This window comes from Puma concolor, unplaced genomic scaffold, assembly GCF_028749965.1.
Source record: "Puma concolor isolate L17-30 unplaced genomic scaffold, mPumCon1.1.hap2 unalloc_scaffold_57, whole genome shotgun sequence".
Taxonomy (NCBI): Eukaryota; Metazoa; Chordata; class Mammalia; order Carnivora; family Felidae; genus Puma; species Puma concolor.
Window position 1 is genome coordinate 61,281 of NW_028240266.1, and position 12,847 is coordinate 74,127.

The 12,847-nt window shown below is 36.7% G+C and overlaps 2 protein-coding genes across 2 annotated transcripts in view; both read left to right on the plus strand.

Annotated features, from left to right (window-relative positions):
- The window catches only part of LOC147571122 (uncharacterized), a 28,442-nt gene extending 24,106 nt beyond the window's left edge, over window positions 1–4,336 (plus strand). The window contains exon 8 of the mRNA XM_086696612.1: window positions 4,185–4,336. Coding sequence (XP_086552738.1) covers window positions 4,185–4,327 — 143 coding nt within the window. The 3' untranslated portion in view covers window positions 4,328–4,336. The remainder of the gene's footprint in view (window positions 1–4,184) is intronic.
- A 1,264-nt stretch (window positions 4,337–5,600) lies between these two features.
- The window catches only part of LOC147571123 (uncharacterized), a 35,032-nt gene continuing 27,785 nt past the window's right edge, over window positions 5,601–12,847 (plus strand). Inside the window, exons 1-2 of the mRNA XM_086696613.1 lie at window positions 5,601–5,708; window positions 6,089–6,130. Of these exons, the coding sequence (XP_086552739.1) occupies window positions 5,633–5,708; window positions 6,089–6,130 (118 nt within the window). The 5' untranslated portion in view covers window positions 5,601–5,632. The remainder of the gene's footprint in view (window positions 5,709–6,088; window positions 6,131–12,847) is intronic.

Here is a 12,847-nt window from a genome sequence, read left to right on the forward strand (position 1 = left end):
ACCTTGGGCTTGAGTTGGGTCAGACCAGATGCCTGCCCTCACCCCATTTGCCAGAGCTGTGGTTGCACCAAACATCAGGGTGCTCACTTTCTGCTGCCCGCTGTGAGATCTTCATTGGTGGGTAGAGCTGGCAGTCAGAGGTCTGTACCCATCCCAGAGCTGGGAATATAGTCAAACTGATGTGTGTGATTATGTTCCCTCTCCCAGGGCAAGAGTCACTTGGGAGTGGTCCTGGACAGTGTTGGAGCTGCCTGCTGCTTACAAAATGAGAGGCATCTAGTGCTGCTTTGGATGGACTCCTGCCCAGTGGGGATGGTTGGAGGGGGCAGTCTGCAGGAGAATGCAGGGGTGGGTCAAGCGGTGTTAGCAAGCTACATGGCAAGTGTTCCAGCTGGTTCCTGCAGCTGTCTGGGTATCTGGATTAGGGTGGGGGTAGGGGAGAGAAATGGTGCCTGCCAGGTCTTTTATTCTTGGAGAAGTCTCCTAAAGATCCCTGCCCTTCCAGGAGAAGTTCTGAGATTAGTAAATAAATCTCCTTTCTCTATATCCCAGCCACTTTTCAAACTGCCACTTCTATGCTGGATCCCTGCAGGGCTGTTTGTTATGCTGTCTCTTTAAGGATGGAGACTGTTTCCTCTTGCCCTCCAGCTCTCCCAGAGCCAAGCCAACTGATTTTTAAAATTCTAGGTGTTAAGCTCCAGTGATTGTAAAAGTTAAAAAAAAAAAAAGTTAAGCCCCTCTGTCTTTCAAAGCCAAATATTATGGGGGTTTGTCTTTACAGTGCAGGTCACCCATGTCTGGGGTGCCTGGTAGGAGATCTCTTCCTCTCCCTTTTCCGTGCTTGTGGCGTCCCTCACATTTGTGGTTGGTTTTCCTGGGGGTCTGGTTCTAACCACATCTCCATTATTCCTCCCATTCTTTTCATTGTGGCCTCTTCTCTTCAATTAACTGTGGGGGGTCTGTTCTGACAGTCTTCAGGTTATTTTCTGGGTTGGTTACACTGACATGGGTGTATCGAGGGGTATCCATGAGACAAATGAGCTTAGGATCCTCCTACCTTGCCATCTTTCCCAGAAATTCCTATTGCATTTTTCGTTTATCTTTTACCTGTTTGTTTGTTTTTTTTTTTAATGTACTCTAGATACAAGTCCCTTGCAGGTTATATAAACTATAAATATCTTGCTGTATAGTTTGACTTTTCACTTATATTTTATCGTCTTTTTTTTTGATAGGGAAAAATGTTTTTTAATTACACACTCAATCCATTGGATGTATTTCAAAATACCCCCCAAAACACTTTTCTTCATTTATCAGTGAAAGAAGTTAGAAAGTAACGTCAAAAAAATAGCATATGGCAATCAAATTTCCCTGAAAGTCACAGTCACATATAGAGTACATCCTAGAAAAGAGGAGGGGCCAGACAGGTTCTCCCTACTTTCAGGAATTTCATCCAGTACTGGGCCTACTCATGGGTGGAGAGAAAAGGCAACTTTTAACTATGAGTATGTTATTAAATGAGGCATTTACTATACTCCTTCCTAAGAGCACCAGGTGGGGGACAAGTGTTCTAAACTTGATCTAGGAAATGGAATGTGGAGTCAGTCCATCCTCTTCCCCCTAAGAGCTGTCCAGTGGCTAATGAATTTAAAAAGCATGACTAAATAAAAACAAATGCCCACATACTCTCTCCTCCCCGCCAATAAAGGTAAAAGAAAAAAACTGGATTTCCCAGATTGTTCTCCAGAATAATAGTTGCTTTATATATTTGGTATAAGTGGGATGTTAAAGTCCTTTACTGTTAGTTCATTGCTATCAATTTCTTCCTTTACATATCTATTAATAGTTGCTTTATGGATTTGGCTGCTTTCATGTTGGGCACATAAATATTTGCAACTCGAGAGTGGATGGAGCCTGGGAGTAGCTTTAACAACCCAAATTCGTCGATTACAGAGTCATCACAAGCATGCCTTGCTTTTAAACAACAAAAAAAATATTTTTGAAACAACAAGATAAAAACCTAGTACTAATCCCTTTCTGACAATACACAATTACTGAATTAACTAATATTGAGAAAGGGAAGGGAATCATACCTATGGGCCTTGTCTCACACAAGTGCATGTTTGTAGGTGCAAGGCACTTGTCATTATTGCAGAAATGAATTTGAATTTTTCATCTTTAGTTTAACATTGCTTTTAGTACAATGCTGACACCAGCAGTGCAGAAAGGGCTCTGGAGAGTTGTTCATAGCAGCAGCTCTCCTTTGGTTCTGGAGGCCCCAGGCCAGCCAATATTGCCTCGTCACATACATTCTTTAGGCCTTTCTGTGAGTGCAGAACCCGCCACATATTTGACCACCTTCAGGTCATGGGCCAGCTTTTCACATCATTTCGGCAGTCTCCGGAGGGATAGACTTCTCTTTGTTCTTGGTTTCTCAGTCGTAGAGGAGTCATCTTTAAGATCAATTTGGGTCCCGACAAGCAAGAAAGGAGTCTTGGGACAGTGGTAAGTTATCTCAGGCACCCACATTTCCTTCACATTTTCGAATGAGGAGGCAGAGATCACTGAATAACAGACTGGAATACATTTGTAGAAATGTATTCGTAGATACATTGAAATACGTTTGTAGAATAACTTGGCAGTTGTAATCTGTCATAGTCCTCTTGCCCCGCAGTATCAGAAAGTCCAAGAGTGTATGGCCCCCTATCGATCATAATGGTGACTGCATAGTTGTCACCAAGAGTCGGTACATCCTCGGAAATGTGTTTGTTGTGTAGGATATCAGGAGTCATGTTTTACCAACAGCAACGTCACCCACAACAACGCACTTAATTGTCTGCATTACTGAAACAATTTTGAATCCACTTTAAATATTTCAAATTCGGTGGTGATCTCAGCTTCTCCGCGGGGGCATTGGCAGTGCTGTGTGGTGTCTCCTCTTGTATTTTATCTTCTGATGAACAAAAGTTTCTCTTTGACACGTAGTTGAATTAGTCAACCTTTTTTCTTTTATAGTTAGAATGTTTGGGAGCCTGTTGAAGAAATCCTTCCATACACCGCGGTCATGAAAACGTCTCCTATTTTATCTTGTGGGAGCTTTATTATTTTCCTTTCACATTTAGATCTATAATCCACTCAATTGATTTTTCTACATGATGTGGGATAAGGGTCCCTTTTTCTTCTAAATGGATATTCACCATTTATTGACAAGATGATCCTTTCCCTACTTTAATGTAAGGCTAGCTTTTTCATAAATCAAAGATAATAAACGTGTGGACTTTTTATTCTTTTTGTTCTTTGGTCTATCTGCTGGTCCTTGCACCAGTATACCTACTCTTTTAATGTAGATTTAATCTGTCTTGATATCTGAAGCATAAATCCTCCCAATTTTATTTACTTCTCTAAACTCTTCTTGGCTATTCTTAGTAATGTCCTTTTTGTCATTAGAAATATTTATTCTTTGTGCTTTCTCTCTTTTTTTCCTTTGTCAGTCTTAGTGCGGGTATGTATCACTTTTGTTGGTCTTTCCAAAACCCAACATTTGGCTGTATTGATTTTATTTAAAGTTTGCTTTTCATTTCAGTAGTTTCTGCTTTTGTCCTTAGAACTTTTCTTCTCCTTTTGAGGGGTTTAATTTGCTGTTCTTTCCTAACTTTTTAAGATAGAACCTTGGGTTATTGATCTTTTCATCTTTTCTATTACATGCATTTAAGGCTGTGAATTTCCCTCAGCACAACCTTACCATATCCTTTAAGTTTTAATATGTAATATTATTATTTTTACTCAATTCAAAATATTCTAACTTCCAGTTTGGTTTATTTTTTTGACACATGATTTATTTAGAGAGGCATTCTTTAGTTTCCAAAGTTAGGGGAGTTTCCTAGTAGCTTTTGCTATTGATTTCTAGCTTAATTTCCATACCCTATATTAAGTTATTTGTACCGATCATCTTTATTATTCTAATAATTTTTAAATTATATGAACCTTATTCAATTGTGAAATATTACTTTATAACCATTATTATGGGAGCATCTCTTTTGCCAGTGTTAAAGAAACACTGTTCATTTTGTGTCTGTAGCTGACTGCTTATTTTTTAGCAGGTATCATTATGCTTTATTTCTCTTTAATAACTGGAAATTATGCTATTTTTTAAAGTGTCATCTTTCTCTACTTCTTTTGTTCTGCAGGAGGAGAAGTTGACCTCAGTGACCTGGAAAATGTCTTGCAAAATATGGGGATAGAGTCCTCACCAGAGCATTCGGAGCTAAAGAAATTACTTCCAATTAATGGTGGGCATTTCAAATATCAGAATAGTCTTCAAGAGAGTTAATATAGTCATCCAGGGAGTTGTTCAGCCATTGCAAGTATCAGGTAGAATCTTGAGGGAATTAGAATTATAGCCTACAAATTTTGTATAATCCAAATCTCCATGTTTATTCTAGATCACTTAGAAGTTAGAGTTAAAAATATCCATAATTCTAAAGATAATTATTTTTCATATTTAGGAATACATAAATTGCCATTTAAAAATATGTCAAAATCAAGAGGCTCATCAATCATCAGTCTTGCCATCTGGACTAAGGAATATTGATAGTTATTTTTCCTTCCATTGAGATGCCTTGGGTTAAGACCTCTAGGACAAAGGAGGAGGACGAGGAGAGATGTAGAACTATCCTTACTAGTAGAGGGGGAAAAATGTGGACTCAGAAAAAACACAACATAAGGAAGTGTTTTTGCTTTGGCCTGGCAAATATTAATAATTGTCTCAGGTGCTAAAGAATTGATTTACCATATTAAGAATTTCGTTTACATTTTTTGTTTTATTATTTCTAGAAGATACTAGGTAAATTTTAGGAGCAAATTATTTTATGCTGTATATTTCTGAACTTGGATATTTGATATTGTTTTAGCATGTCTAGATATTTTCTCTATGACCTAAATTATGTGTTTCTTGCAGCTACAGCTAGTAGAAAAATATATAAGACTAGTTTGCTGAATCGTGCAGAAGATGTAAAAGGTGAGTGAGATTCAAATAAAGATGTCAGATTGAGACTCTTGTGTTTTGCTTTTTTTCTTATTAAATATTGCCCCCTGCCATTCTCATATATATTTCCATGATTAGTTTTAATACACACATATGTTCCTACTGATTAAATAATTTTCTGTCTTGTTTTTAAAAGGTGTTCTAAATATTTAGGTTTACCTAGATTTTTGATGTGGAAATAATAAAATTTAGGCCCAGCTATAAAAATTTAAGATAGTATATCTTGAAATACAGTGACCAAACTGAATCTCCTTGTATAAATGTTTATATAAAAAATAACTATTATATTTGCAGTTTTTGCTGCTAAAATTAACCCGAGTGGTGTCTCAGCCTTATTCTGATGTATTGTGTTATGTAAGCTTATCTTCAGTGTGGGATATTTTGGGTATAAATGAATAGATAATTTTAGTCCATTAGTATTTCTCTTTAAAAATTTAAATGTCCTTAGCCTCTTTTTTTTATGATGAAATTGATACCACCATACATTAGGAATTTATATTATATTTTGATTTTTATTTTAATATCCTCGTATCTTTCTCTTTTGTTGGGTTGCAAGATGATGACCATGACCTTGACTCTATTCTTGAAAACATGGCAATCAGACTTACAGCTGAGGAACTTAATGATGTACGAGTTGCTTCAGATGCTTCAGATGTACCAGTTGATGGTGAGTGATTTAGATATCATTATGCCTTCATGAAAATTTGGGTTTTGCAGCTGACATTTTTTATAGGACTTATGTAGCTGAAATAAGAATTATTTTTTCTCTCAATATATTAATCTAAAGTTGATACTTATTCGTTTATTTAACAAATATTTACTGAGCACTATATAGCATGTATTCTGCTCAGTGCCAGAAATACAATGACCACGAAATACAGACATAGTCCTTGACCCAAGGAACTTAATGTCTAGTGTATCACAATTCTTAGTATTCTAGTAGAGGCTGAGAATGTTGCTGGGGCCTCAGTCAGGTTAGTAGTTTTCACAGGAACAAGGGCTTTGGTTTCAGCCAATATGAATGACATTTTTGCCACTTCTATATAGGCATGGATCATCATATCCTTGGACCAGACTTCACGATTCAAGGTCAGTATTGTATGTATTAAATAAAATATTAGGATTGAAGTGTGATGCATCACAAAGTAATCCCCACTTTAAATAAACCAAAAAAGAATATATTTAGCTGAGCACAATCCACTGAGGTCAAGCAATATCACCTAGAAACATTTTACTGAATACTGCCTCTTACCTGAAAAAATATTTTTTTTCACATGATTCATATACTATTTAGTTATGTCTTTGCCATGGGTTTTATACCCTTCTGATAGGGTGAGTTTTTTTTTTCCCCAAAAGATATTTTTATTGAATCATTCCTTAATTTTCAAGTACTACTGTGTACCAATGAAAAACATGTAGTTAGTTTTTTATTTGCTTATTTTCTTTATGCTTTTAAGTTTCCCTGGGACATCTGGAAAAAAATAACTAAGTGGGACTATCAACAATTGCCAGAGGTTATTTTTAGCTTCAGAAACTCACTTGGGGATGTCAGATAAAAGGCAGAATAGGAACCACCGAAAAACTCTCTCCTCCATAAGAGCAATGAGCAAACTGGCAAAAATGGTCAAAATTAACATTTTCAGAACTGGAAATTAACCAAAGGTTTGCTGCAATCTGGGAGGATTTAAGAGAAAAAAGACTGAATCTCAGTAAGAATAGTGAGCTTTGTGATATTTTAATTTGCCCTATTCCCATCCTCTGTCTTACAGCTCCGTAATAGCCTTGAAAAATAACATTTTCTATTTGCAGTGAAAGCTAGTAGCCTGGAAACCACTGGAGGGAGCAGAGGGGAACTGGAGCTCTTTCAAAGCCTTATTGCCTAAGAACTGTCATTATTTGGTCTGTTTGGTGGTTCCTTGGAGTGAGGCTTTATATCTGTCTCCCTTTATGTATGAATTAATAAATGAATAATTCATGAGTATGGAAAGATGAATCAAGAGATAAACTGAAAAGAGCAGAAAAGAATAAGAAAAAATAATAATTATTTGGAGTCATAAAGAACTAATAGCAATTACTGCAGTGGTAGAGTAATAATTAGTCAGCAGCCATACTGAAATGGACGCAGTGATTAAGAAAGAAGAGGAGAAAGTATGTTAGTAAAAGACAAGAGATGAGAATTATGGCCTTTACTTCTTTTACTCTTGGTACCTGCATGAGTCTTGTCCCTGCCAGAACAAAGATGAACACAGAGAGCATGAACTGTCCTGTAGAGTTTATGAACTAGTGTGGCATCATAAAATGTTTTTCCTAGACTCCGAGTCCATTTTGCAAATACAAATTGAACCCCAGAAAGCCTGAAATTAAAAATTAAAAATGGACTCAAATAAAATAGTGGAAATACTGGACTCTGCCTTAAGCTTTTTTACAGTATGGGTACTTTATGTTTTCATTCTAAAGCTCTATCTATCATTTTCTGGATCCCAACTAAGTCTTTTTTTTTTTTTTAACAGCTAATGGGAACTTTGATGTTGGTATCTTAATGGATGGAATGGATGGAATAAAAGCCAAAACAGGTAATAGAATAACAACTAAGAGTAAGATGCTACTAGAAATCTAAGAACCAAATTCTTTCCACTAAATTACAATATAATGCTCTTTCCACATCATGATTGCATGGACTTTTAAAATCTGTCTTACACATCTTATAAAAATGTTTATGTATAAATGCCTACAGTTAGATAATAGATTATCAGAACTTTTAGCAATAAAACTTCAGCGCTCTTTGTTGTTTCCCAAGTCATTATCTGAAATCTCTGCCAATAATTAGCATACCTTCTTTTATGGCGGAAAGCTAAATTCCAGTTTAACACAGTAAAAAGTGAAGGAAAGTTTTGGTAAAGTTAGAGGCGATCTCAAAGCAATAAAAGTGCTGAGAAAACTATTTAGATCAGCAATCTGTATCATTCTAATGCACTGCGAAGTTTATACTCATAATCGCATGCTCTGTTGCCCTGCCTATCATTCAGAGATTATACTAGAAATAACAAGAAACCTCTGTAGGCCCAAAGGCCTATTTTTTAGGCTGGGTCTCTTTTCATTCAGCAGTTAGCTGTAATGCTACAAAGGCAATTTTTTTTTTTTAATTGTGTGGAATCACGACATCATTCACAGTAATACCAGAAGTCTCCCTTCTTTTGCTTTGAAGGAGAGGTTGAGGTCAATGACATGAAAAAAGTTCCAGGAAACATGGGGATAGAACTCAAAGATAAGAAACAGGGAGAGTTGGTGAACAATCTGCCAGTCGATGGTGAGAATTTCTCTAACAATTCTATTTCATATCTAAGTGAAAAAGATTGTCCAAAAAAATCTTTTACAAGGTAATGACTGTTTTCTCTTACGAAGACATACCTACGGGGTCCTCTCATTCTTAGTTGGGAATGAGGTGGCTTTAGTCAGAAATCCTGCGACCATGGTTGAGAAATCCTGGCTATTATTCTTGAATACACTGTGATTCTGAAATTTTAAAATGAGAAGAGGAAAAGGAAGGCATTGAAAAGTATGAAATGGAAATAAATGAGAAATTACAAAGAATAAATGGATGGGAGGGGTTCTGCCTGTTAGAGGGCCAGCAATAAGTGCCTTAGGTGCCAGTGAATGAAGAGTGGCCTTATTTTCTCCGTTTCATATATTTTTAAAAATCATTGAGAGTATATTTGTACTGTATGGAAAGGTAAAGTCTGACTTTGTGAAATGATGGCTTCTCTGTTGCTTAATAACGAATTTTGGTGAGATTTTGATTTGTATGCTTCTTAAAGCTGATACATCTATCAGGATAGGCTGATGGTTGGCACAGAGGCCTTTTTCATTAATTTATTCTAAAAGGATAACTGACATATAACATTAGTTTCGTGTGGACAACATAGCGATTCAACAATTACACACATTATGAAACACCATGGTAAGTGTAGTTGCCTTCTGTTGTCATAGTTATTACATTATCGACTCTGTTCCCTATGCTATACTTTTCATCCCTCTGACTTATTTTCTTTATAACTAGAAGTTTGCACCTCTTAATCTTCTATTTCACCTAATCCCCCACCCACCTCTACTTTGGCAACCACCTGTTCTCTCTATTTATGAGTCTGTTGTTTGTTTGTTATACTTTTTAGATTCCACAAGTAAGCAAAATCATATGATATTTGTATTTCTCTGTCTCACTTACGTCATTTATCATAATAGCCTCCAGGTCCATCCATGTTGTCATTAATGGCAAGATTTCATTCTTTTTTACGGCCGAGTAGTATTCCGTTATGTGTATGTGTACCACCTCTTCTTTATCCATTCATCGGTTAATGGACACCTAGGTTGCTTCCCCGTCTTGGCTATTGTAAGTAATGCTGCAGCAAACAAAACGGCATAGTATCTTGCCAAATTAGCGTTTCCATTTTTTTCTTGTAAATACCCAGAAGTGGAATTACTAGACCATATGGTACTTCTATTTTTAGTTTTTGGAGGAACCTCCTTCCTATTTTCCAGAGTGGCTGCACCAATTTACATTCCCACCAATAGTGCACAAGGGCTCCCTTTTCTCCTCACCTTCACCAGGACTTATTATTTATCTTTTTGATACTACCCATTCTGATTGGTGTGAAGTGATATCTCATTGGGTTTTGATTTGCATTTTCCTGATGATTAGTGATGCTGAGCATCTTTTCATGTGTCTGTGGGCCATCTACATGTCTTCTTTGGAAAAGTCTATTCATGTGCTCTGCCCATTTTTAAATTGGATTATTTGTCATTTTTCGGTGTTCAGTCGTATGAGTTCTTTGCATATTTTGGATTTTAACCCCTTACTGGATATATCATTTGCAAACACCTTCTCCCATTCAGTAGTTGCCTTTTTGTTTTGTTGATGGTTTCCTTTGCTGTGCAATGAAGGCCTTTAAAGATGAAAATATACATAAGATGTTAAATTTTGATACTTGCCACTTTTCAGATATTTTGATAGCATATTTATGCTTCTTTTAATCCGCCCATACTTTTGCAGACAATGTATGTTCTATCCTGGGGGATAGAGTTCCATAACTTATTGAAAAGTTTATAATTTGTGGCAAAGAAGAAAATAAGTCTAGTCTGAAAAGTGATTAATAAACAAAAAAATTAGTAATGGTTAAAGAAATTTACTCAGAAAAAGATATTTTTCTCTGGGTATCATCCACAAAAAAATCATGCTTATTGGATGGAAGGATGAAATTTGTTATCCCCACTAGTGTATTTCACTGAGTAGCTCACCGATTACCTTTAAAGCTTTCTGCTCTATGGACTGACCAAAGGAAGATATTTTATTCTAACTCTATTATTGAACATATTTTAAATATTTGAACAATGTAGTTAGCTATGTTTTTTGTGCTAGAACTTGTAACTATATATTATCCACGAATTAATAGTTTTGGTCACATTTAAGAGTGACTACATTTTGGTGTTATTTCTTTCAGTTTCCTAGGGGTGAGGATGATTGATATCAACAATCATGTTGATATAACAACAATCACTGTTCTGGAAAACATGAGGTTGAATCTTACAGAAAAGGAACCTAAAAATATGAGACAGAATCTACAAATTAATGCTGCGCATTTAATATAGCATTGAACCACTTGGGAAATCTTGGGCTTAGGAAGTGATGGAAAGACTCTCGAAAGCCACTAATTTGGCACTAAGAAGACATTTTAAAAACTCACAGAACACATCTCTAAATAGAAATGAATGCTATCCTAAAAACTTATATTAAGTTTATTATATCAACAACTTCTTTCACTGTGAATCATAAGTAATGCTGAGGTTTCCACAGGCCACAAAAGGCCAGAGAAGAGTCAGAGGGATAGGGAGCATGGAAGTAAGATGAAAAAGCATCTTAAATTGGAAAATCAAATCTAGGTCTATACCGCAGACATTGAAGTGAAGTACTGGCAATGGTTCAGTGGAAGTGACCTGGGAGTTCAGGAAAATGAGAATGGCTCCTGTTCTTGTCTGTAGCAATGAGATCTGTGGTCTAATAGCCCTAAGGTGCTAAAATATACCTTAGGCACCTTTTGCTGTCTCAAGTTGTCCCAAGATAAGGTGAAAGGCGACAGGTTCTAGTTTTACCCATCCTATTAAATTTTTCCAGATAATTAGAAAAGTCAAATGAGTCTTGGTACTCCTATTTAAAATGTTAAATGATACTATGAAGACATAAATTACACTTTCTCTCTTTTTTCATATCCTTAGCACGGGCTAATTAAGTTAATAATACACAGAAACGAATGCATTTTTAATATTGTAGAAACATTCCATTTTTCTTATTTCCCATCCCTATTGCGTTCCTAAGGTGGGAAGGGTAATGTGGGTAATTTGGACAGCATTCTGGGGGAAATGAGGATTAAGCTCCCAGAAAAGGAACAGAAAAAGCTGACCGAAAACCTGCTACTTAATGGTGAGGATTTTAGAAATAACTGTGTCTTTGAAGGGAGTTAGCGCTTGTGAACACGCATACCAGAATTTCTAAAGCACTCAGAAGATATTTGCAGATCTTAAGGAGGGATTAATTCCTAATGTAAAAGTCCTATTTCTTCATTTTTATAAACTCCAGGGAGCAGAATGAAGTTCTGTTTGTAGTTCATTATTTCATTTAACACTCTCTGAAAAAACTTCCTTTCCCCCATCATCCCTATATCCTCAAAATACTCAGATTTATGTCTTCAGATCAATTTTCCCACTCAAATATTGTGTGTTGTAAGTTTTATAGGACTTTTCTTTCTTTTTAAAGTTTATTTTTGAGAGACAGAGAGAGTGGGGGAGGGTCAGAGAGCGAGGAGAGAGAGAGAGAATCCCAAGCAGGCTCTGCATTGTCAGCACAGAGCCCAACGCAGGACTGAATTCCACGAACCATGAGATCATGACCTGAGCTGAGATCAAGAGTCAGACACTTAACCAACTGAGCCACCCAGGTGCTCCGCTCAAGGAACCTTGTAATCTGTTGCAGTCTGTTCAAGTCTCAGTGACATGGTAGAAAGATGGTTTCATAGACAATGCAGAGATCGAGACCGAAACTTCCCTTATTTTCTTCCAATTTCTTCTTTGTCGTCTCCCCATTCTACCCCCATGTCCTTCTAGTCTGAGGCACCGAATGTCCCTTTTTGGGTTATCATTTACTTTATTGGGACTAATTACAATTTCATTATAGTTAGTAGCTTTATCAAAGGACTCTGTGAATACCCAGAACACCCCAAAACGAAACCCTATATCCTTTAGCTATCACCCTTTTATTCTCTCCCCACCACCCTACGAGCCCTAGGCAACTTACTAATCTATTTTCTGTCCCTATAGATTTACCTATTCTGGACATTTCATATAAGCGGGATAGTATGTAGTCTTTATGATTAGCTTCTTTCACTTAGTATGACGGTTTCAGGTTCATCTATATTGTAGCACGTATCAGTATTCCATTCTTCCTTTTTTCCAATTTATTTATGGTGGTAAGATGCACATAACATAAAGTTTACTACCTTAACCATTTTTAAGTGTCCAGTTCAGTGTTATTAAGCACCTTCACATTTTTTGTGCAATGACTACCACCATCCGTCTCCAGAATTCTTTTCATTTTGTAAAATTAAAACTCTGTATCCATTAGGGGCGCCTGGGTGGCTTGGTCAGTTAGGCGTCCGACTTCGGCTCAGGTCACGATCTCACGGTCCGTGAGTTCGAGCCCCGCGTCGGGCGCTGTGCTGACGGCTCAGAGCCTGGAGCCTGTTTCCGATTCTGTGTCTC